General features: G+C 46.7%; 1 protein-coding gene across 1 annotated transcript in view; it reads left to right on the forward strand.

Annotated features, from left to right (window-relative positions):
* LOC311532685 (myeloperoxidase-like) overlaps nt 1-25,604 on the forward strand; it is a 64,524-nt gene that overhangs the window by 11,771 nt on the left and 27,149 nt on the right. The window contains exons 3-6 of the mRNA XM_084651363.1: nt 2,070-2,193; nt 10,997-11,126; nt 13,649-13,852; nt 16,215-16,530. Coding sequence (XP_084507489.1) covers nt 2,070-2,193; nt 10,997-11,126; nt 13,649-13,852; nt 16,215-16,530 — 774 coding nt within the window. The remainder of the gene's footprint in view (nt 1-2,069; nt 2,194-10,996; nt 11,127-13,648; nt 13,853-16,214; nt 16,531-25,604) is intronic.

The raw sequence follows: 25,604 nt of genomic DNA on the forward strand, positions 1-25,604 counted from the left end.
ACAAGCTTAGAGCTTGGCACAGCAGAAAAAAAGCATAACAAACTTAGACTGCTGTGTGGAAGGGGAAACTGAGGCACCCCACCTTGTGGCATTGGTGGCTAAATGCCAAGACACCTACACTCGAAAAGATATTAATAGCTACATTGTGTTAACAATGCTGTACACTAAAAGGCTTTCAGGCAACTTGGAAAAAGAAACCCAGGACTTTGTAAAAGCATCTGTGAATAACAAAATTTTTTGGTAACACTGGGAAGTTAGACAACCAAGACCTAAAGAGGATTTTAGGCACATTATCTTTGCATTAGTCAGTGACCAACCCTCAAGGGGAGGTGGGGAAGGTGTGACCCTATGTCCCATATTCTTCATAGAGATATTTTTATGATATGAATATGACATAACTAAAATGTGTTCTATGCAAGATGGGACATGTGAGGTATCATTGGAAAGGTTATAATTTACTGAATATGATTATCCTATTTGTATACATGTATCATTTCTATATCTGAAGTTAGGAATAGGGACTACGTATCAAATACAAAAGTGTTTTCACCTGGGGACTGCCCACCAAACAAAATGCAATCAGTCTGGCTGGTTAGCCAATGGGCCATTAGGGAGAACAATAGGACTTTGAAGATGCTAATCTCCCACCTTCCTGGGAAGTCTTCTGGAGGATTTATGGCTGCTTTGACACGGCAGGGTCATGTTAGCATGTCACCTGGTACTGGACTCCATCTTGGACTGCTAGTATTTTTCCACAAAGAGGGTGGGGATCAAACTGGGAAATGAAGGATTCCTGCCATATGTAAATCCTATTTAAGGCAGGGAAATGAGTTAATCAGGGTTGGTTCTTCACTGAATCCCTGTCCAAGATGACTGCTGAAAACATCTACAATTGAATTGGGAAAGAAAAGACTGGACCCAGGCTAGAAGGTCTCTGGTCTGTGAAAGTAATATCTGGCATTCTAAGATGCCAAGCAAGAGCAGTTTGTCTTCAAGAATCTCTGAAACCTGCTTAAAAAACATTTAGGGTGAGAAATTACTACTTGTAGCCAGTTTCTTTAGTGTATTAAGTTTAGTTTGTGTATTGGCTTTATTTGCTCAGTAATCTATAAGGGATAGCAAACAGATCAAAGCAATCCCTTAAAATCTGTCCTTTGTAGTTAATAAACTTGTTTTGTTTTCTTTAAACCAGTTTGTGCAATCCATAACTGGGGGGCAAAAAGCTGTACATATCTGCCTTCACACTGCGGGTGGGGGGCGATTTTCATGAGCTTACTCGGTACAGATTTCTGTGCAGTGCAAGACAATACAATGTTGGGTTTACACTCCAGAGGGGGTGTGCACGTGAGTGCCGGGCAATTCCTGAGCTGAGTCTTCCCATGCAGAGCTGATCTCAGTGTCTGTGTCTTTCTGAAGCTGGGTGTGGCTTTACCTGCATGTTGCTGGAGGAAGCTTGAGGGCCTGGCTCAGCAGGGCAGAGTAAGGGAACCCAGACTGGTGGAACTGGCAGGCTCAGTGGTACCACAGTACATCAGGTGGCACTCCGGACGGGGGATAACCCAACACACCGGCCTCGCCTTCTCATCCTGCCCCATCCTGTAATTCTCCCATTGCTTTGTCCTGACCTAGTCCCCTTGACCTAGCCTCAAATTATGTCACCATAGCCATTGAAAATACCATACATTTTAAACCCCCCAAAAGGAACTTTATCTCATCAGTATTTGACTCAGGCAGGTATACTAAATGTAGGGATTTTGTCATTAGCACTTTTGAATCAGTCCTGATACCTGTCCTCCACTTCAGATGCTCCAAAACTGCTGAGAGATGAAGGTTGCAAACAATATGATTCCTAGAACATGAAGTACTGAGTGAGTTCCTGAATGTGAAGTGGGCCTTTATTCTGCAGGAAAACTGGTGTACTCTGTTGGTATAAACTAGAAAGTGTTTTAAAATGAGATGCTATTTGTTTGTAGAGCTTTCCTGCTGAGGGAGCCATGAAATGGAACTATTGGAGACTGCTCCAGAAATTATGACAGAAATGACATCACTCTGATTGGCTTCTCTTGCAGATGTACTAAGTAGGAAGCAGAAGGAAATTATTTCCAAGGCAACTGGTTGCGACTATCAGATTCGTTCCATTAGGTGCCCGAGGAGTAGCATTTACCGGACCATTACTGGAGAATGCAACAACAGGTAAAGCATTGATTTTTTTCATGTGTAATAGAGGGTCTTCAGTGTATATAGTGTCCAGTATAGACACATGAATGTTATCGGTATAACACCATTCCAGCAAGCAGAAACAATTGTATTAGTAGTTATTTGTATTGTGTTAACACGGAGGGATCCAAGAGAGGTGCTGTACAAACACATAACAAAGAGATTTTAATCTGGAGGAGTGTAGCAGGCTTTGCTCAGGGGCCTATTGGTCAAACTGTGGACAGTCTCTCCAAGACTTGAGGCTGGTCTTCCAGGCAGCCCTGGGGCCCAGCAGCCAAGCCACCATTCATCACCCCCTCCCCGGCCCTGGAATCCTCCGATATCTCTCAGGAGGCCAGGGGAAGAGGGAAGGATAGGGGGATCTGGGCCCTTCCTCTCCACCGAATCCCAGTGCAGGGCCCAACGGAGAGAGGCGAGGGATGGTTCTGACTGCCATTCTGGATCAGCCTTCCCTGTATCACTTCCTACCTTCTTGTTTCCCTTCAGTTTGGGGCATGGCCCAGCCTTCTGCTTCCACAGTGTTGGTAATTCTGGGCTTCAGCTGTGGGTGGGCAGGGATGCTTCCTAGCTCACCCTTGGAATCCAGTTGTCCCCTCTTAGTCAGGGGAAAGGGGATCCCAGCCAGTCCCTGTCCTTCCCCTGTAGATTGCTCTGCCTCAGTGGCTGCAGCTTGTCTGACTTCTTGTAGTCAGTGTCTCCTGCACACACCCCTCTGGAGGGAGGGATAGCTCAATGGTTTGAGCATTGGCCTGCTAAACCCAGAGTTGTAAGTTCAATCCTCAAGGGGGCCATTTAGGGATCTGGGCAAAAAGTGGCGATTGGCCCTGCTTTGAGCAGGGGGTTGTACTAGATGATCTGCTGAGGTCCCTTCCAACACTGATATTCTATGATTCTCTGCCAGAACTCCCTTTTAAGCAGGTCTTCCATAGCAAGAATGCCTGATAGCTGCTGAGGAGCAGGGCTTTCTTGATCCAGTACTGTTCCACCATTCCTTTTACCATGGTGTGAGGTCTGTAAACCCCATCACAAGGAGGTTTGGAATTTCTTTAAGTCAAAGGTGCAAAAATTATCTGGATTTTGCATTCCAAGCAAAGGGCAAAGCTTGTAGGGAAGAGCTCCACACATAACTCGATGAATAACCACCTCAAAGTGATACTAAAACTAAGATAGGTTTCAGAGTAACAGCCGTGTTAGTCTGTATTCGCAAAAAGAAAAGGGGTACTTGTGGCACCTTAGAGACTAACCAATTTATTTGAGCATGAGCTTTCGTGAGCTACAGCTCACTTCATCTGATGAAGTGAGCTGTAGCTCACGAAAGCTTATGCTCTAATAAATTGGTTAGTCTCTAAGGTGCCACAAGTACCCCTTTTCTTTTTGTAAAACTAAGATGACAGCATACAAGAAATCATAGAAATGTAGACCTGGAAGGGAGCTCAAAAGGTCATCGAGTACATCCCATCTGTGCTGGGGCAGGGCCAAATAAACCTTGACCATCCCTGACAGGGGTTTGTCCAACTTGTTCTTAAACCCCCCCACTCATGGTGTGACAGGGGCCCCAGGGTGCAACCGGGACTGTGGGACCACTGAGCCCTCTGTCCCACCAACCTGGGGTATCCCTTTCACACTGTGATGCTGATGTCTATCAAGAATCCTCTGACAGACACTACATTTACACAGACATCCACAGGCAGGGACACATCCAGCTGTATTACATGAATGATCTCCCAGCCACTCATGAACCATCTGTAGGGAGGCTCCAGTCAATTTCTCTCAGTTCCCCAGTCTTACACCCCAGAACTGTTCCATCTTGCAATAGTCAGAAGCCTGACCAGTGTAAGTTCATTATCCAGTTTGGCCCTCCCTCAGTGTGGAATGGATACACACTAGCCTTTGTAAACTGAGCTGCTCTGACTCTGTGGGTGCTCCAGGGCTGGAGCACACATGGGGGGAAAAATGGTGGGTGCTGAGCACCCACCGGCAGCACCCCTATCAGCTCCCCCACCAGCGTCTCCCACCTGCTGGCAGCCCCGTGGATCAGCACCTCTCTCTCCTTCCCCACTCCTCCTGTCCACCGCAATCAGCTGTTTCATAATATGCAGGAAGCTGGGAAGGTGTAGGAGGAGTGAGGACACGGTGCGCTTGGGGGGGGGTGGCGGAACTGGGTGGGAAGAGGCAGGGTGTGGGTGGAGCAGGGGTGGGGCCTTGGGGGAAGAGGTGGAATGGGAGCGGGGCCTGGGGCAGAGGCGGGGCTTGGGCACCCCCTGGCCCTTTGGAAAGTCGGCACCTGTGGCTGAGATTTCCCAAGCACTTCAACCAAAACACATTGTTTTAGGTAAAATATAAACACATTTATTAAGTACAAAAATAGATTTTAAGTGATTATAAGTAGCAGGCATAGAGATCAGAGTTGGTTACTTAAGAAAGAAAAATAAATTTGCAGTCTAATTTCTAAAAACTAAGCAGGATTTGAATCAGTGTCTCACCCTGACAGATGATACAAGCAGGTTACAGATCCTCCATACATAAACTGGTAATATATTTTATTGGACCCACATGGCTACAACACTGCAAACAAAGGCAGATCATGTCAGACTAATCTGAAATCTCTCTTTGATAAAATGGATGATTTCTTACATAAGGGAAATGCAGTAGATCTAATTTATCTGGACTTCAGTAAAATATTAGACACAGTACCACATGGGAAACTATTAACATAGATTTCAGAGTAGCAGCTGTGTTAGTCTGTATTCACAAAAAGAAAAGGAGGACTTGTGGCACCTTAGAGACTAACAAATTTATTTGAGCATAAGCTTTCGTGAGCTACAGCTCACTTTATTGGATGCATTCAGTGGAAATTACAGTGGGGAGATTTATATACATAGAAAACGTGAAACAATGGGTGTTACCATACACACTGTAACGAGAGTGATCACTTAAGGTGAGCTATTACCAGCAGGAGAGCGGGGCGGCGGGGGAACCTTTTGTAGGGATAACCAAGGTGGGCCATTTCCAGCAGTTGACAAGAACGTCTGAGGAACAGTGGGGGATGGGAGGGAATAAAAAAGGGGAAAGAGTTTTACTTTGTGTAATGACCCATCCACTCCAAGTCTCTATTCAAGCCTAAGTTAATTGTATTCATATTGCAAATTAATACCAATTCAGCAGTCTCTCGTTGGAGTCTGTTTTTGACATAGAGAAGATGGGGATTGGTACAGGAATTGAGAGGTGGGTAAGGAACTGGCTGAAAGGGAGATGACAATGAGTCATCTATCTGCCGCCCTGACTGGGAAAACCGAGAAGTCTGCTGCTTGCCAGGGGCTAAGATTCGCGATGTGACGGAGAGACTGCCGAGACTCATCAAGCCCTCAGATCGCTACCCCTTCCTGCTTCTCCACGTGGGCACCAATGATACTGCCAAGAATGACCTTGAGCGGATCACTGCGGACTATGTGGCTCTAGGAAGAAGGATAAAGGAGTTGGAGGCGCAAGTGGTGTTCTCGTCCATCCTCCCCGTGGAAGGAAAAGGCCTAGGTAGGGAGCGTCGAACCATGGAAGTCAACGAATGGCTACGCAGGTGGTGTCGGAGAGAAGGCTTTGGTTTCTTTGACCATGGGATGGTGTTCCATGAAGGAGGAGTGCTGGGCAGAGACGGGCTCCATCTTACGAAGAGAGGGAAGAGCATCTTTGCCAGCAGGCTGGCTAACCTAGTGAGGAGGGCTTTAAACTAGGTTCACCGGGGGAAGGAGACCAAAGCCCTGAGGTAAGTGGGAAAGCGGGATACCGGGAGGAAGCACAGGCAGGAATGTCTGTGAGGGGAGGGCTCCTGCCTCATACTGGCAATGAGGGGCGATCAACAGGTTATCTCAAGTGCTTATATACAAATGCACAAAGCCTTGGAAACAAACAGGGAGAACTGGAGGTCCTGGTGATGTCAAGGAACTATGACGTGATCGGAATAACAGAGACTTGGTGGGATAACTCACATGACTGGAGTACTGTCATGGATGGTTATAAACTGTTCAGGAAGGACAGGCAGGGCAGAAAAGGTGGGGGAGTAGCACTGTATGTAAGGGAGCAGTATGACTGCTCAGAGCTCCGGTACGAAACTGCAGAAAAACCTGAGTGTCTCTGGATTAAGTTTAGAAGTGTGTGCAACAAGAGTGATGTAGTGGTGGGAGTCTGCTATAGACCACCAGACCAGGGGGATGAGGTGGATGAGGCTTTCTTCCGGCAGCTCACGGAAGCTACTAGATCGCATGCCCTGATTCTCATGGGTGACTTTAATTTTCCTGATATCTGCTGGGAGAGCAATACAGCGGTGCATAGACAATCCAGGAAGTTTTTGGAAAGCATAGGGGACAATTTCCTGGCGCAAGTGCTAGAGGAGCCAACTGGGGGGGCGCTTTTCTTGACCTGCTGCTCACAAACCGGGTAGAATTAGTGGGGGAAGCAAAAGTGGATGGGAATCTGGGAGGCAGTGACCATGAGTTGGTTGAGTTCAGGATCCTGACGCAGGGAAGAAAGGTAAGCAGCAGGATACGGACCCTGGACTTCAGGAAAGCAGACTTCGACTCCCTCAGGGAACGGATGGCCAGGATCCCCTGGGGGACTAACTTGAAGGGGAAAGGAGTCCAGGAGAGCTGGCTGTATTTCAAGGAATCCCTGTTGAGGTTACAGGGACAAACCATCCCGATGAGTCGAAAGAATAGTAAATATGGCAGGCGACCAGCTTGGCTTAATGGTGAAATCCTAGCGGATCTTAAACATAAAAAAGAAGCTTACAAGAAGTGGAAGGTTGGACATATGACCAGGGAAGAGTATAAAAATATTGCTCGGGCATGTAGGAATGTTATCGGGAGGGCCAAATCGCACCTGGAGCTGCAGCTAGCCAGAGATGTCAAGAGTAACAAGAAGGGTTTCTTCAGGTATGTTGGCAACAAGAAGAAAGCCAAGGAATGTGTGGGCCCCTTACTGAATGAGGGAGGCAACCTAGTGACAGAGGATGTGGAAAAAGCTAATGTACTCAATGCTTTTTTTGCCTCTGTTTTCACTAACAAGGTCAGCTCCCAGACTGCTGCGCTGGGCATCACAAAATGCAGAAGAGATGGCCAGCCCTCTGTGGAGATAGAGGCGGTTAGGGACTATTTAGAAAAGCTGGACGTGCACAAGTCCATGGGGCCGGACGAGTTGCATCCGAGAGTGCTGAAGGAATTGGCGGCTGTGATTGCAGAGCCACTGGCCATTATCTTTGAAAACTCGTGGCAAACCGGGGAAGTCCCGGATGACTGGAAAAAGGCTAATGTAGAGCCAATCTTTAAAAAAGGGAAGAAGGAAGATCCTGGGAACTACAGGCCAGTCAGCCTCACCTCAGTCCCTGGAAAAATCATGGAGCAGGTCCTCAAAGAATCAATCCCGAAGCACTTGCATGAGAGGAAAGTGATCAGTAACAGCCAGCATGGATTCACCAAGGGAAGGTCATGCCTGACTAATCTAATCGCCTTTTATGATGAGATTACTGGTTCTGTGGATGAAGGGAAAGCAGTGGATGTATTGTTTCTTGACTTTAGCAAAGCTTTTGACACGGTCACCCATAGTATTCTTGTCAGCAAGTTAAGGAAGTATGGGCTGGATGAATGCACTATAAGGTGGGTAGAAAGCTGGCTAGATTGTCGGGCTCAACGGGTAGTGATCAATGGCTCCATGTCTAGTTGGCAGCCGGTATCAAGTGGAGTGCCCCAAGGGTCGGTCCTAGGGCCGGTTTTATTCAATATCTTCATAAATGATCTGGAGGATGGTATGGATTGCACTCTCAGCAAATTTGCGGATGATACTAAACTGGGAGGAGTGGTAGATACGCTGGAGGGGAGGGATAGGATACAGAAGGACCTAGACCAATTGGAAGATTGGGCCAAAAGGAATCTGATGAGGTTCAATAAGGATAAGTGCAGGGTCCTGCACTTAGGACGGAAGAACCCAATGCACAGCTACAGACTAGGGACCGAATGGCTAGGCTGCAGTTCTGCGGAAAAGGACCTAGGGGTGACAGTGGACGAGAAGCTGGATATGAGTCAGCAGTGTGCCCTTGTTGCCAAGAAGGCCAATGGCATTTTGGGATGTATAAGTAGGGGCATTGCCAGCAGATCGAGGGACGTGATCGTTCCCCTCTGTTCGACATTGGTGAGGCCTCATCTGGAGTACTGTGTCCAGTTTTGGGCCCCACACTTCAAGAAGGATGTGGATAAATTGGAGAGAGTCCAGCGAAGGGCAACAAAAATGATTAGGGGTCTGGAACACATGACTTATGAGGAGAGGCTGAGGGAGCTGGGATTGTTTAGCCTGCAGAAGAGAAGAATGAGGGGGGATTTGATAGCTGCTTTCAACTACCTGAAAGGGGGTTCCAAAGAGAATGGCTCTAGACTGTTCTCAATGGTAGCAGATGACAGAACGAGGAGTAATGGTCTCAAGTTGCAGTGGGGGAGGTTTAGATTGGATATTAGGAAAAACTTTTTCACTAAGAGGGTGGTGAAACACTGGAATGCATTACCTAGGGAGGTGGTAGAATCTCCTTCCTTAGAGGTTTTTAAGGTCAGGCTTGACAAAGCCCTGGCTGGGATGATTTAACTGGGAATTGGTCCTGCTTTGAGCAGGGGGTTGGACTAGATGACCTTCTGGGGTCCCTTCCAACCCTGATATTCTATGATTCTATGAATGGGTTGTGCTGAAAGGGAAACTATAAGTCTGGAGGGAGGTTGCCAGTGGAGTTCCTCAAGGATCAGCCTTGGGAACGAGCTTATTCAATATTTTCATTAATGACCTTGACACAAAAAAGAAGTGCCTGCAGTTTGGTGTATTGTAAAAATACACCAATCTATGGTCCTTTCAGGTACACGGTTAATGGTGACATGTTCACTTTAGGTGTATTACATGATTTCAGTGGGAGTTAGGGTCCAGATTTTCAAAGGATTTAGGTGCCTAATTATGCAGATAGGTGTCCAGTGGGGCACCTAAATCCTGTTGGGTGCTCTAAACCTCTGGCTTCTAGAGCTGTGGGGGAGGTGAGCAGGAAGAGCATAGGGCAGTGGTGGGCAACCTGTGGCCCATGGGCTGCATGTGGCCTGTCATAAATATAAAGGGAAGGGTAAACCCCTTTAAAATCCCTCCTGGCCAGAGGAAAACTCCTCTCACCTGTAAAGGGTTAAGAAGCTAAAGGTAACCTCGCTGGCACCTGACCAAAATGACCAATGAGGAGACAAGATACTTTCAAAAGCTGGGAGGAGGGAGAGAAACAAGGGGTCTGTGTCTGTTTGTATGCTGCTTTTGCCGGGATAGAACAGGAATGGAGTCTTAGAACTTTAGTAAGTAATCTAGCTAGGTACGTGTTAGATTATGGTTTCTTTAAATGGCTGAGAAAAGAACTGTGCTGAATAGAATGACTATTCCTGTCTGTGTGTCCTTTTTGTAACTTAAGGTTTTGCCTAGAGGGATTCTCTATGTTTTGAATCTAATTACCGTGTAAGGTATCTACCATCCTGATTTTACAGAGGTGATTTCTTTACTTCTATTAAAAGTCTTCTTGTAAGAAAACTGAATGCTTTTTCATTGTTCTAAGATCCAAGGGTTTGGGTCTGTGGTCACCTATGCAAATTGGTGCAGATTTTTACCAAACCTTCCCCAGGAAGTTGGGTGCAAGGGTTGGGAGGATTTTGGGGGGAAAGATGTGTCCAAACTACGTTTCCCAGTAAACTCAGTTAGAGTTTGGTGGTGGCAGTGGAGATCCAGGGACAAAGGATAAAATTAATATGTACCTTGGAGAAGTTTTAACCTAAGCTGGTAAAAGTAAGCTTAGGAGGTTTTCATGCAAGTCCCCACATCTGTACCCTAGAGTTCAGAGTGGGGGAGGAACCTTGACATGGCCCATCAAGGTAATCCACTGGCAGGCCACCAGACAGTTTGTTTACATTTGTATGGCCGCCTGCAGCTCCCAGTGGCTGTGGTTTGCTGTTCCCAGCCAATTGGAGCTGCAGGAACGTGCTGGCTGCTGCTTCCCGCAGCTCCTATTGGCCAGGAATGGCAAACCGTGGCCACTGGGAGCTGTGAGCAGCCATGCAAATGTAAACAAACTGTCTGGCGGCCTGCCAGCGGATTACCCTGATGGTCCGCATGTGGCCTGTGGGCCGCAGGTTGCCCACCACTGGCATAGGGGCTCTTTGCCTCACCTGCAGCAAGGCTGGAAGGCTCTTGTCAATTTCACAGGCAGCCAGAAAGCCAAAAAATTGCCTTTCGGCTCTCCCAAAAGAGAAAGTTTCTTTAAATCCCTTCCCTTGAAAAAAATAATGTTTTTGATATTTTGTCTTGGCTTGGGATGAAAACGTTTCTAAAAACACACATTTTTCCATGGGAATGGATTCCTGTTTTTGGATTAGCTCTCGTTGTGAGCACAGGTATATTGAGGGTTGTGAGGCACTCATACTGCCGTGATGGAGACCATATAAGTAGCTTAGGTTTAAATTCTGAATTACAAATGTGAGTATAACAACAACATGAGGATTCGTCCTTTTACCTCAGTATTAACCACAGCCTGCGCTAAGAGACTTTGAGCCTTTGCCTCGGAGGGTTGTCTGTCCACAATATAGCTGTTGCCTCTGAACCCGAAAACAATTCCTTTCTATCGTTCGAGCAATTCAACTTAGGTTCCCGGGAGAAAAAGAAATTCTGCTTCTCTGCAGGGCGTGTCCTTTCTGAAATAGTTTACTTGTTTGTTTTCTTCCCAATGTTCCAGGAAGCATTCTTATTTTGGAGCTTCCAATCACGGATATGCCCGATGGCTCCCGGCGGAGTATGAGGATGGAGTGTCTCTTCCCAGAGGGTTAACTGAAGGAAAACTTTACAATGGATTTCCGCTCCCACTGGTACGAGCCTGTGAGGTCGTTTGATACCTTGTGTAATCAATGACTCCCATATTTCAGACCTGTCCATGGCTGGGGGAAGTGCTCCCTGGGCAGAGGCCCAGGCCAGGCTACTGCCCCATTTAAGTCTATTCTGAGGGCACAAGTGAGGCTTAAGCAGTACGTGTGTCTTGTGCTGGGCTGTGTTGCTTCGAGCACTCCACACACCTCATACCTTGGCAGGTGCTGCATGTGCAGGGAATTCATGCCCACCGAATAGCATTCCTGTTACCCTCCTGTGGAGAAGAAAGCGCTCATTGGATCAACGTTTTCCGGGGGTTGCTCAACCCCAGCTTTTCCCCAGGCCCCATCCCAAGTCCACCCCTTCCCCCAAGGCCCCATCCTGTCTCTTCCCGCCCCTTCCGCCCCTCCCCTGAGCTCCCCACCCTCACTCTGCTCCCTCCCCCCAGCACCTCCTGCATGCCGTTGAAGAGTTGGTTGTAGGGGATGGGAGGTGCTGGGGGGTGGGGGAGGAGCCGCCATGAATGAGTGCTGAGCACCCACTGTTTTTTTCTGGAGGGTGCTCCAGCCCTGGAGCATCCACAGAGTCAGCACCTGGGCTTGCATTCTGCATGGGGTGAATTTCACCCCAAATGGATATGCCAGTTCTGTGCCCCGGGCATTGGTGTCTGTAAGGTGGAGTAACTCCTGCATCTCCACCTTCCTAAGGTGCTTTGAGACCCATTGAGGCCTGAGAACGGTGTCAATGCATTGCATCACTAGCAAGCATTCTCATTCTCTCATTCAAACAGTTTATGTTCTTGCTTTCATACTCAGAGATCCTGGGTTCAAACCCTTCAGACTCCCTGACATTCTACTTCTGTCAAGCAAATAACCTACTGGCAACATGTGTGTCATGCCCAGTCCAGAAGTCCGTCCACATAGAGGACCTGAGGAAGGACTCTGTGTAGCTTGAAAGCTTGTCTCACTCACCAACTGACGGTCTAATAAAAGACATTCCCTCACCCACCTTGTCTCTCATAGCCTGGGACTGACACGGCTACAACAACACTGCATACACACAGAGGACAATAGCCTACTACCGCTCTAAGCTAAAGGAGCAACTCCTTCAGCTGAAGAATAAGAGATCTATGTTCAAACCCTGCTGCTAACCCAAGCTCCTGGGTTACTACAGCTGCACATGATGGAATTGTGTTTCTTCAGGGTCTTTAAATTCTAGGAAACTCTATACCAGAAAATATTGTTAAAAGAAGGTTGCAAAGTTGAGCCCTCAAACGTGAGGGAATGCCAGAATCACAGTCGCCAGCTTCTTTCACGCCCCAGTGGTGCTCAACCCACCACTCTGCTCCACCCGAGGCCCTGACCCCACCCCACCTCTTCCTGCCCCCACTCTACTCCTGTCCCACCTCTTCCTGCCCAGTTCCAGCCCATCCCCTGAGTGTGCCCTGTCCCCACTCCCCCCACCCCAGGGTCTCCTGTAAGCCATGAAATAGCTGATCGTGGAGTGTGGGAGGTGCTGGGAGGGAGGAGGAAGAGTTGATCCAGGCTTCTGGTGAATGGGAGGCACTGAGGGGAAGTGGGGGGAGCTGATTGGAGCACCCATGGAGTCGGTGCCTATGGCCAGAATGAACCCAGCACTCCCACTCCTTCTGGGTCATCCAGCTTGCACTCTCTCCCACTGCTCTGACCCTCAGCTCTGTGGAGAAGTCGAGGGGAGAGCATCCACAGTACCACAATGGCAGAAGCGCTTCCCTTCCTCACAGAGGGGAGAGATCTGTTCACAAAGGGTGTCTTTCATGTGCAGATGGGGGGTGATGATCTCAGTCTGGCGTCAACACACGTGACTGAATACATGCAGGGAGCAGATTGGTTGAGTAAGGAAGTTCCATTTTAAGAGTCACTGTTCAGAGTAAAACCAGACTGTAACGCTTTCCTCCTCTTCCTCTTCCTCCTCACCATCATGGTGTACTGTGGTTGTGCCTAGGACCCCAGTCATCAGTCAGAACCCCATTGTGCTAGGCACTGTGCAAACAGAACAAACATCTTCCAATCTAAATATAAGACGAGGCAAAAGGTGGACACAGACAGACAGATGGGGAGCACAATGCAACATCACAGGGCAGCATGATGGATAGGGTCTCGGCTCACCAGCTGCCTAAACACTACCTAGTTTTTTGTAGGCATGATGGCAAAGGAGAGTTTGAAGAGGGGTTTTGACGGAGGACAGTGAAGTGGCTTTGCAGGTGTTTTACAGGGAGCTTCTCCCAGTTGCTGAATGGCAGCAAGGGAGAAAGCACAAAGCTGCTTCTTTAAAGATTCCAGTGGGCGATGAAGGCTGCGTCATTGGCAGTTCATTGAACTTCATCACTGATGTTCAGAAATTGACTTTCAGCATAACAAAGTGTTGTGTCTGATACTTTCCTGAGGTCTGTAGCAGGCTACCCCTAAAGTTACAGCACTTCCCCTATGGAGCTAAACGTTCACTGTGTCTCAATCATAAATGGTTTTGTTTTGATTCTGTGCAGGTTCGAAAAGTGTCAAATGAAATAATTCACACAGCCAATGAGAATGTCACTGAAGACCAGGAGCGCTCTCTCATCTTCATGCAGTGGGGTCAGTGGGTTGATCACGATTTGGACTTAGCCCCTTTCACTACTACAAAAATCAACAATAAAGAAGTTCATTGTGAGACCAGTTGCACCTTTGAGCCACCTTGCTTCCCAATTAAGGTACAACTACAGCCTTGAGTCTTTTCCTCCCTTGCAGGAGCAGCCCCTGGACTCTAAGACTAGAATAGCCTTTAAAAAAAGTCAGAAAAACTTTATGGTGAAAAAATAGAGAGATCAAAGATGTGAATTCTTCAAAGAGCCTAAAGCACCTAGCACACTGTATATTACAAGGGGAGCTGGTAGTAAGCAGGGGTTCTGGAACATTTTATATAGTGGGGTGCTGAAAGCCATTAAACCAAACTGTAAAGCCTGTATATAACGGAATCCATTTCAAGCCAGTTCATGAAGCAGCACCCCTAGTTCCAACACCAATGGTAGTAACCTCTATATTTAGGTTGCCTAGCACATTCTTGTCCATGGGGATTGGTGTCCAAACCTGGCAGTACAGCCTAGTGGGAAGATTCTGCAGTCACGACAGGCCAGTGGCGAGAGTCTGCGGCGTGTGAGGTAGGGGAACCTGGGCCCTCCCTGCTCCATCGGAGGCCCTGTGACTGGCAGGTCAGATACACAGCCTGGGGCAGACCCCCCCAAGCCTGCTCCCTGGGTCACTTCCTACCCCAGCCTCTGCCTTTCCAAAGTCACAGCAGAGTCTGCTTATGGACTCACCGAATAAGGTTTCTCCCTGGCAGTGATCCAAAGATTCTTCTCCATCAATCGCAGCCCACTGCTCCCGGTCTCCCCAGGGCCCTCCAGCAGCTCAGGGGATGGGTCTGGTCCAAGTGGTGGGAGCTCCTGTAGGAGCTAACTACGTAGAACTGCTCCCTGGCTTTATCTACTCTGACACAACTGGGCTGCTCCCTTTTGAGCTCTGCCTCCATTGTGAGCAGGCCCCGCAGGTGCAGCTGGCCTGGGCCTTCTGGGCTACTCATTAACCCTTGGTTCCCCAGTATAGGGCATGTACACCCCGTCACAATTCCATCATAAAATACTCTTGCAAGCTTTTCTGGGATGATCTACTAGCTCCACTGTTTGCAGCTGGCTTTTGAAATTTGGCACAGTGAAAGCCCTGGAGCCAGAGAAGTGCCCGTTCATTGCCCTGTGTAATTCTGTTCACGTTTTCCTGAGATACAACAAATAGTTGAAAAAATGGCCATTTCCCCTCTCTCACTTTCATTCTTCAGAAACATGTTGGTAGCCTGCTGAAAAACTAACTGAACAGCACATTCAAAGGCGGGGCCCACACTGCTGCCAAAGAAACAGTAGCCACCGTACTGCGAATGTCTATCAGCTGAAAAAGGGTATTGTGGGGAGAGACAGACTGGGATGCTGCACCCACCACCTTCCCCAAGCCAAAGAAGACAGGGAATTACTTGCACAAAAACTACATTAAAGGAACACTATTTAGACTGCAAAGTCAAGCAATCCAAAGTTTAAAAATAACATAATTCAGGTTGTCCATGCAGCCTTTACTCTGTCCGCTGGCACATAGTGATCATGCTACAGTCTTTTATTATGTGATAAAATACTATTTTTTCTAGGATTCGTTTAGTGCACAGAATGGACACACAAAAGCAGAGTTAAGAGCAGCCATAAAATTTGTAATTTCCTAACTTTTGAGTGCTTGACTTTGTGATCTAAATAATATTCTTTAAACATAGTTGGGTTTTTTGTTTAATTGGGTTGTTTGAGAGTAGGGTTGTATGTAATATTTTTATAAATCAGGAAAAGAACTCGGGCATCACTGTGGACATTTCAATGAAAACCTCTGCTCCATATGCAGCTGTGGTCAAAAAAGGAAACATGATGTTATGATGCATAAAGAATGGGATGGAGAAAATGACAGAAAAAAATATAAGTATATAAATCAATAGACTTTGGAACTTACTGATACTAGATGATGAATGTAGCAAGATACAAAGAGGGATATGCATAACAAGAGCATCCAGATTTAGAATAGTTAATGCTAATAAAATTTTTGACAAGGTTCTAAAAATCCTACTTCAGATTTTAAACTGATCTTTTACTGTTAGGGATTAGAATGTGACCTTCATGGGGGCAGATTATTTTATGACTGCCTACTGCAGGGTTCATGGCACCTTGCTCTGAATCATCTGCTATTGAACACTGTCAGAGACAGGACATTAGATTAGATGTACCATTGGTCTGGTCTAATCTGTGAATTCCCCTGTTGCTATTTTCATACATAATAAGAATAGATAATGCATTTGGAACATTTGTAGATTCATATATTCTAAGGCCAGGGGGTATTGTGATCATCTAGTCTGACCTCCTATATAACATAGGCCATAGATCTTCCCTAGAATAATTCCGTTTGAACTAGGGAATATCTTTTTAAAAAATCCAAACTTTATTAACACCTCGACACTTTAAATTGGGAGTAATTCTCTTTTGTTTTCTACAGATTCCCCCTCATGATCCACGAATTAAGAACCTAAATACTTGTATGCCATTTGTCCGTACAGCTCCAGTGTGCAATGCCAGAACATTTGTGCGAGAGCAGATCAATGCAATCACCTCATTTCTGGATGCCAGCATGGTGTATGGCAGTGAAGTACCTTTAGCTAAGAGTCTTAGGAATCAGACAAACCAGCTTGGTTTGATGGCGCTGAACCAGAACTTTACGGATGCAGGGTTGGGATTACTGCCCTTTGAGAACAAATCCCAAAGCCTCTGTTTATTCACAAACAAGATCATGAATATCCCCTGTTTTAAAGCAGGTAAGTCATGTGCCTGGAGAACAATTAATTTTCTGAAGTGAGCTGCAGAGAAACTTAGCAGTCCCTGAGACAAACATAATGAGACATCAGAAACTATTGTGTAAAAGTATTGTGTAAGAAAAAATGGGGGGAACCATGAAAATGACAAAACTGAAAATGGAAATGTTTTAAGCCAAAAACATTATTTTCATTTTAAATTGTCATTACAAAACTAAATGAAAAGTTCTAGTCAAAAGAAAAATCCCCACAGAGAACTCATCATTTTTTCGTGAAAAAATTTCGAACGGTCATTTTCCCAAGAAAATTTTTGAGTTTTTCAATCAGTTTTTGTAATTTCCTAGTTTGTTTTTTTCAACAGACAAACAAAACAACTGTGACACCTCTTCTTGCGCATCATCAACAGCAGGGTTTGTTCTAGGGTCTAGAACCTTTTGTACTTCAGCATAGACTAGTACCAGTGCCATGGAAGAGCGACTGCACTATGTGGAAGCAATAGTAAGCCATTTTATTCTAAAAGAATGGACTAGATATGCAGAAACAGTCTACTTTACTCATGTTCATAGGTTTGGCAAATTCTTTCGAAGAAGTAATGTGGCTAAGAGGATGAGACTCGAGTGGATGAGAAACCTGGGTTCTGTTCCCAGCTCTGTGAGGATGATGTTATGAAACCTCTGTTCCTTCTTCTGTGAAAGGGGAAGTCTGACACCTGAGTCCTTCTTTAGTAGTAAGAATTATGAAGTGCATAAAATTATTAATGCCGGTTAATAGGAGAAGTGAGGTTAGAATCTATGGCGGTAGACAAAGGTACCTATCCCTCAGCTGAAGGATTAGAGGGAAGAAGAGATCACCTTGGAGCTTCAAGGCTGCATATCTGCTTTAAGAATGGCCATACTGGGTCAAACCAAAGGTCCATCTAGCCCAGTATCTTGTCTTCCAACAGTGGCCAACACCAGGTGTCCCAGAGGGAATGAACAGAACAGGTAATCATCAAGTGATCCATCCCCTGTTGCCATTTCCACCTTCTGGCAAACAGAGGCTAGGGACACCATCCCTGCACATCCTGGCTAATAGCCATTGAAGGACCTATCCTCCATGAATTTATCTAGTTCTTTTTTTAATCCTCTTATAGTCTTGGACTTCACAACATCCTCTGGCAAGGAGTTCCACAGGTTGACTGTGCATTGTGTGAAAAAATACTTCCTTTCGTTTATTTTAAATCTGCTGCCTATTAATTTCATTTGGTGACCCCTAGTTCTTCTGTTATCAGAAGGAGTAAATAACACTTCCTTAATTACTTTTTCTACACCGTCATGATTTTATAGACCTCAATCATATCCCCCCTTATTCGTCTTTTTTCCAAGCTGAAAAGTCCCAGTCTTATTAATCTCTCCTGATATGGCAGCCGTTCCATACCCCTAATCATTTTTGTTGCTCTTTTCTGAACCTTTCTAATTCCAATATATCTTTTTTGAGAAGGGGCGGCTACATATGCATGCAGTATTCAAGATGTGGGCGTACCAGGGATTTATATAGAGGCAATATGATATTTTCTGTCTTATTCGTGTGGCAAATTGCCGGCACTGCTATGATGGGTCTCGCGCTTTCTCTTCTTGGGGGACGTTCAGGGCACCGCTTCTTGCCCCTGAACTGGGGTATTAACTGCCCCACTAGTGTCCTAGAGGAGGGGAGTAGAGAGAGGCCTGCCCTCTACTCTGGGTCCCAGCCCAGGGGCCCTAGGGATAGCGGTAAACTGCTTGAACTAGCAGTTCCTTCCCCTGGGCTACTTCCCTCTCCTGCCCTTCAGCTTGTGGGGCTTGCTGCCCTCCCTCTGCACAAACCAGGTGTCCCTTTCATAGAATCATAGAATTATAGAATATCAGGGTTCGAAGGGACCTCAGGAGGTCATCTAGTCCAACCCCCTGCTCAAAGCAGGACCAATCCCCAACTAAATCATCCCAGCCAGGGCTTTGCCAAGCCTGACCTTAAAAACCTCTAAGGAAGGAGATTCCACCACCTCCCTAGGTAACACATTCCAGTGTTTCACCACCCTCCTAGTGAAAAAGTTTTTCCTAATATCCAATCTAAACCTCCCCCACTGCAACTTGAGACCAGTACTCCTTGTTCTGTCATCTGCTACCACTGAGAACAGTCTAGAGCCATCCTCTTTGGAACCCCCTTTCACGTAGTTGAAAGCAGCTATCAAATCCCCCCCCCATTCTTCTCTTCCGCAGACTAAACAATCCCAGTTCCCTCAGCCTCTCCTCATAAGTCATGTGTTCCAGTCCCCTAATCATTTTTGTTGCCCACCGCTGGACATTTTCCAGTTTTTCCACATCCTTCTTGTAGGGTGGGGCCCAAAACTGGATACAGTACTCCAGATGAGGTCTCACCAATGTCGAATAGAGAGGAACGATCACGTCCCTCAATCTGCTGGCAATGCCCCTACTTATAAATCCCAAAATGCCATTGGCCTTCTTGGCAACAAGGGCACACTGTTGACTCATCCAGCTTCTCATCCACTGTAACCCCTTGATCCTTTTCTGCAGAACTGCTGCCTAGCCACTCGGTCCCTAGTCTCTAGCGGTGCATTGGATTCTTCCGTCCTAAGTGCAGGACTCTGCACTTGTCCTTGTTGAACCTCATCAGATTTCTTTTGGCTCAATCATCTAATTTGTCTAGGTCCCTCTGGATCCTATCCCTACACTCCAGCATATCTACCTCTCCTCCCAGTTTAGTGTCATCTGCAAACTTGCTGAGGGTGCAATCCACACCATCCTCCAGATCATTCATGAAGATATTGAACAAAACCGGCCCCAGGACTGACCCTTGGGGCACTCCACTTGACACGGACTGCCCACTAGACATGGAGCCGTTGATCACTACCCATTGAGCCCAACAAGCTAGCCAACTTTCTATCCACCTTATAGTCCATTCATCTAGCCCATACTTCTTTAACTTGCTGGCAAGAATACTGTGGGAGACAGTGTCAAAAGCTTTGCTAAAGTCAAGGAACAATACGTCCACTGCTTTCCTCTCATCCACAGAGCCAGTTATCTCGTCATAGAAGGCAATTAGATTAGTCAGGCATGACTTGCCCTTGGTGAATCCATGCTGACTGTTCCTGATCACTTTCCTCTCCTCTAAGTGCTTCAGAATTGTTTCCTTGAGGACCTGCTCCATGATTTTTCCAGGGACTGAGGTGAAGCTGACTGGCCTGTAGTTCCCAGGATCTTCCTTCTTCCCTTTTTTAAAGATGGGCACTACATTAGCCTTTTTCCAGTCGTCTGGGACTTCCCCCGATTGCCATGAGTTTTCAAAGATAATGGCCAATGGCTCTGCAATCACATCCGCCAACTCCTTTAGCACTCTTGGATGCAGCGCATCCGGCCCCTTGGACTTGTGCTCGTCCAGCTTTTCTAAATAGTCCCGAAACGCTTCTTTCTCAACAGAGGGCAGGTCACCTCCTCCCCATACTGTGCTGCCCAGTGCAGTAGTCTGGGAGCTGACCTTGTTCGTGAAGACAGAGGCAAAGAAAGCATTGAGTACATTAGCTTTTTCCACATTCTCTGTCACTAGGTTGCCTCCCTCATTCAGTAAGGGGCCCACACATTCCTTGACTTTCTTCTTGTTGCTAACATACCTGAAGAAACCCTTCTTGTTTCTCTTAACATCGCTTGCTAGCTTCAACTTCAGGTGTGATTTGGCCTTCCTGATTTCACTCCTGAATGCCTGAGCAATATTTTTATACTCTTCCCTGGTCATTTGTCCAAATCTTCCACTTGTAAGTTTCTTTTTTGTGTTTAAGATCAGCAAGGATTTCACTGTTAAGCCAAGCTGGTTGCCTGCCATATTTACTATTCTTTCTACACATTGAGATGGTTTGTCCCTGTAACCTCAATAAGGATTCTTTAAAATACAGCCAGCTCTCCTGGACTCCTTTCCCCCTCATGTTATTCTCCCAGGGGATCCTGCCCATCCATTCCCTGAGGGAGAGAAAGTCTGCTTATCTGAAGTCCAGGGTCTGTATTCTGCTCCTCTCCTTTCTTCCCTGTGTCAGGATCCTGAACTCAACCATCTCATGGTCCCTGCCTCCCAGGTTCCCATTCACTTTTGCTTCCCCTACTAGTTCTTCCCGGTTTGTGAGCAGCAGGTCAGGAAGAGCTCCTCCCCTAGTTGGTTCCTCCAGCAATTGCACCAGGAAATTGTCCCCTACACTTTCCAAAAACTTCCTGGATTGTCTGTGCACCGCTGTATTGCTCTCCCAGCAGATATCAGGGTGATTGAAGTCTCCCATGAGAACCAGGGCATGCGATCTAGTAACTTCCGTGAGTTGCTGAAAGAAAGCCTTGTCCACCTCATCCCCCTGGTCTGGTGGTCTATAGCAGACTCCCACCACGACATCACCCTTGTTGCTCACACTTCTAAACTTAATCCAGAGACTCTCAGGTTTTTCTGCAGTTTCATACCGGAGCTCTGAGCAGTCATACTGCTCCCTTACATACAATGCAACCCCCCCACCTTTTCTGCCCTGCCTGTCCTTCCTGAACAGTTTATACCCATCCATGACAGTACTCCAGTCATGTGAGTTATCCCACCAAGTCTCTTTTATTCCAATCACATCATAATTCCTTGACTGTGCCAGGACTTCCAGTTCTCCCTGCTTGTTTCCCAGGCTTCTTGCATTTTTGTATAGGCACATGAGAACTCGCTGATCATCCCTTTTTCTCAGTATGAGGCAGGAGCCCTCCCCTCTCATGCGCTCCTGCTCGTGCTTCCTCCCGGTATCCCACTTCCCCACTTACCTCAGGGCTTTGGTCTCCTTCTCCCGGTGAACCTAGTTTAAAGCCCTCCTCACTAGGTTAGCCAGCCTGCTTGTGAAGATGCTCTTCCCTCTCTTTGTTAGGTGGAGCCCGTCTCTGCCTAGCACTCCTTCTTGGAACACCATCCCATGATTAAAGAATCCAAAGCCTTCTCTCCGACACCACCTGCATAGCCATTCATTGACTTCCACGATTCGATGCTCCCTACCCAGGCCTTTTCCTTCCACGGGGAGGATGGACGAGTAGACCACTTGCACCTCAATCTCCTTTATCCTTCTTCCCAGAGCCACGTAGTCTGCAGTGATCCGCTCAAGGTCATTCTTGGCAGTATCATTGGTGCCCATGTGGAGAAGCAGGAAGGGGTAATGATCTGAGGACTTGATGACTCTTGTTAGTCTCTCCATCACATCCTGAATCCTAGCTCCTGGCAAGCAGCAGACTTCTTGGTGTTCCCGGTCGGGGCGGCAGATAGATGACTCAGTCCCCCCTAGGGTCTTGGTCTTCTTAGCCCACCTCAGCACTTCTCCAAACTCTCCTTTGCTTCCCTCCAAACTGCTCTCTGCTCCAGCACCAAACCACTCTGCTTCAACCCCTCCTCCTGTCTGATTGAAGCAGGGGTTTTTTATCAGGTGACTGGTTTCAGGTGCTCTAATTGGCTTCCGGTGCTTTAATTGGCTTCTATAGCAACCTCTCTTCCCTCTACAGGGAATAAGGGTCCCTTCTAACACTATCCTGCTGCCCTCTGGCCATGCTGTATCACATAATCTATCCCTTTCTTAATGATGCCCAACATTCTGTTGTCTTTTTTGACTGCCGCTGCACATTGAGTGGATATTTTCAGAGAATCCTTTTGTAGCTTTTTACAGTCTGCCTGGGACTTAACTATCTTGAGTAGTTTGGTATCATCTGCAAATTTTGCCACCTCACTGTTTACCCCTTTTTTCAGATCATTTATGAATATGTTGAATAGGACTGGTCCCAGTACATACCCCTGGGGTACACCACTATTTATGTCTCTTCATTCTGAAAACTGATAATTTATCCATACCCTTTGCTTCCTATCTTTTAACCAGTTACCAATCCATGAGAGGACCTTCCCTCTTATCCCATGACTGCTTACTTTGCTTAATAGCCTTTGGTGAGGGATCTTGTCAAGGCTTTCTGAAAATCTAAATACACTATATCCACTGGATCCCCCTTGTCCACATGCTTGTTGACCCCCTGAAAGAATTCTAGTAGATTGGTGAGTCATGATTTCCCTTTACAAAAACCATGTTGACTCTTCCCCAACAAATTATGTTCATCTATGTGTCTGACAATTTTGTTCTTTTTAAAAATTGGCGTCACATTAGCTATCCTCCAGTCATTTGATATAGAAGCTGATTTTAATGACAGGTTACAGACTACAGTTAGTAGTCCTGCAATTTCACATTTGAGTTCCTTCAGAACTCTTGGGTGAATATCATCTGGTCCTGGTGACTTATTACTGTTTAGTTAACCAATTTGTTCCTCTTCTAATGACACCTCAATCTGGGACAGTTCCTCAGATTTGTCACTTAAAAGGAATGGCTCATGTTTGGGAATCTCCCTCACCTCCTGAACCATGAAGACTGATGCAAAGAATTCATTGAGTTTCTCCGCAATGACCTTATCATCCTTGAGTGCTCCTTAGCATGTTGATCGTCCAGTGGCCCCACTGGTTGTTTAGCAGGCTTCCTGCTTCTGATGTACTTGCTGTTACTTTTTGAGTCTTTGGCTAGCTGTTCTTCACATTCTTTTTTGTCCTTCCTAATTATATTTTTAAACGACACTTGCCAGAGTTTATGCTCCTTTCTATTTTCCTCACTAGGATTTAACTTCCACTTTTTAAGAGGATGCGTTTTTGCCTCTCACTGCTTCTTTTACTTTGTTGATTAGCCACGGTGGCTCTTTTTTGCTTCTCTTACTATGTTTTTTAATTTGGGGTATACATTTAAGTTGAGCCTCTATTATGGTGTCTTTAAAAAGTTTCCATGCAGGTTGCAGGGATTTCACTTGTGGCGCTGTACCTTTTAATTTCTATTTAACTAACCTACTCATTTTTGTGTAGTTCCCCTTTCTGAATTAAATTCTACAGTGTTGGGCCACTGTGGTGTTTTCCCCACCACAGGGATGTTAAATTTAATTATATTATGGTCACTATTACCAAGCAGTCCAGCTATATGCATGTCTTGGACCTGATCCTGTGCTCCACTTAGGAATAAATCAAGAATTGACTCTTCTCTTGTGGGTTCCAGGTCTAGCTGCTCCAAGAAGCAGTCATTTAAGATGTCAAGAAACTTTATCTCTGCATCCCGTCATGAGGTGATATGTACCCAGTCAATATGGGGATAGTTGAAATCCCCCATTATTATTGAGTTTTTTATTTTAATAGCCTCTCTAATCTCCCTGAGCATTTCACAATCATCATCACTATCCTGGTCAGGTGGTCAGTAGTATATCCCTACTGCTATACTCTTATTATTCAAGCGTGGAATTACTATGCATAGAGATTCCATGGTACAGTTTGGTTCATTTTAGATTTTTACTTCATTTAGAACAATTGAAACACTGTCATCATCTAGAGTCTGACCTCCTGCATAACACAGCACATAGAACTTCCCTGAAAGTATTCAGTTTGAATAGAGCATATTGTGATGTGTTCCTCCCGGGGTGTCACCTGGAACTGGGGTATCACTGAGCCATCTGACTCATCACCCTGGGTTCCCTCTCAGCACTGTGCTGCTGTGACAAGCTGTAGACCCGCTCCTGGTCCTAGACTGCCAGCAGCATTTACACAGACAGGGACACACCCAGCTGCAGGTACTAGCTGTGACCAGTCACTGCTGGAACCAACAATGGAGAGGCTGCAGCCAAGATACCCCCAGCTTCCCAGCCTAGGACCCCAGAGCTGTACTGTCCCGCTTTGGTCAAAACCTCAATCAGTATGAATTTATTACTTAGTTCGCCCCTCCCTTAATGTGGAGAGGAATATGCAACAAGCCTGTGTTAACCAAACTGAGATTTTTTCCCCAGACCCTGCACTCAAAGGCACACTGATTTAGATAAAGCAAAAAACCAAGTTTATTAAAAGAAGATAGATTTTAAGTGATAGCAAACAGATTACCTAGCAAATAAAAAACCCCACAAACTAAGCCTAAAATACTAGAGAGATTGGATTTTTCACCCTGGCTGCTGATACAAGCAGTCCACCAGATTTCCATACACGGGCTAGAAATCCTTCTCTCCGTCCAGTCTTTGTTTCTCAGATGTTTCCAGGAGTTCTCTTATGTGGGGCATGAGGCCACTAGATGTCACACCCCACCTTAGATAGTTTTAACATACGGTGGGAACCCTTTGTTCCAAAAATAGTTCCCAGCCCAGTTTGTGGAAAAATACAGGTACCCAAAATGGAGTCCAGTATCATGTGGTCTGGTCACATGCCCTTGCTGAGTCATAGCAGCCATTACTTACAGGCCCGCTGAAGCGATACAGAATCTTTGTAGAATTTTTCTGCCTGCCTCTAACAAATCTTCGCATGTGCGAACTGAGATCTGGGTGGTTTTTATGGGGATGGCAAAATTACATCCCTCACACTAGGGCCCTGTTTCTCAAATGCGGCCACTGTTGCCGCATGTGGATACCGGGGGTTTCCCTGCGGCTCAGGCAGATTCCTGGGCAGTGGGGGCAGAAAGCATCTGCTCCCTCCCCTTCCTTCCTGTTGCTCCTGCATGTGCCGCCTCTCTGGAGACACAAGTGGGACACACAAGGCTTAAGGAGCAAGGTGAGCAGTTGGGTTGGGGTAGGAGGCAAGCGGTGAGGCAAGTGGCGGGCAGGGTGGCCTGGCAGGGGAGTAAGCAGGCAAGCAGCGAGCCAGCAGCAGAGTGAGGAGGCAGGTCGGGGATGGGTCTGGCTGCGAGTCGGGGAGTGAGGAGGCGAGCAATGAGCCACCAGCGAGTGGGGGTTCTCATGGCAGGCACGGGGGTGTCTGTGGCAGGGGAGCGAGGAGGCAAGCGGTGGGTGGGGGAGGATAAGAGGAGGCGAGCAGCAGGTGAGGAACTGAGGAGGGACGCAGGAGGCAAGTGGTAGGCGGGGGGGTGAGGAGGTAAGCGGCAGGCATATGGGCAGCAGGTGGATTCCCCCCTTTGGGGAGGCTTGTGCCTGACTCCACCGCTTCCGCCTGCTCCCCCCCATCAGCCAGAGCCCCAAGACCGTTGCCCTCCTGTGGCTGGAGCC

Source organism: Lepidochelys olivacea (genome assembly GCF_965140295.1).
Source record: "Lepidochelys olivacea isolate rLepOli2 genome assembly, chromosome: 17".
Classification (NCBI taxonomy): domain Eukaryota; kingdom Metazoa; phylum Chordata; order Testudines; family Cheloniidae; genus Lepidochelys; species Lepidochelys olivacea.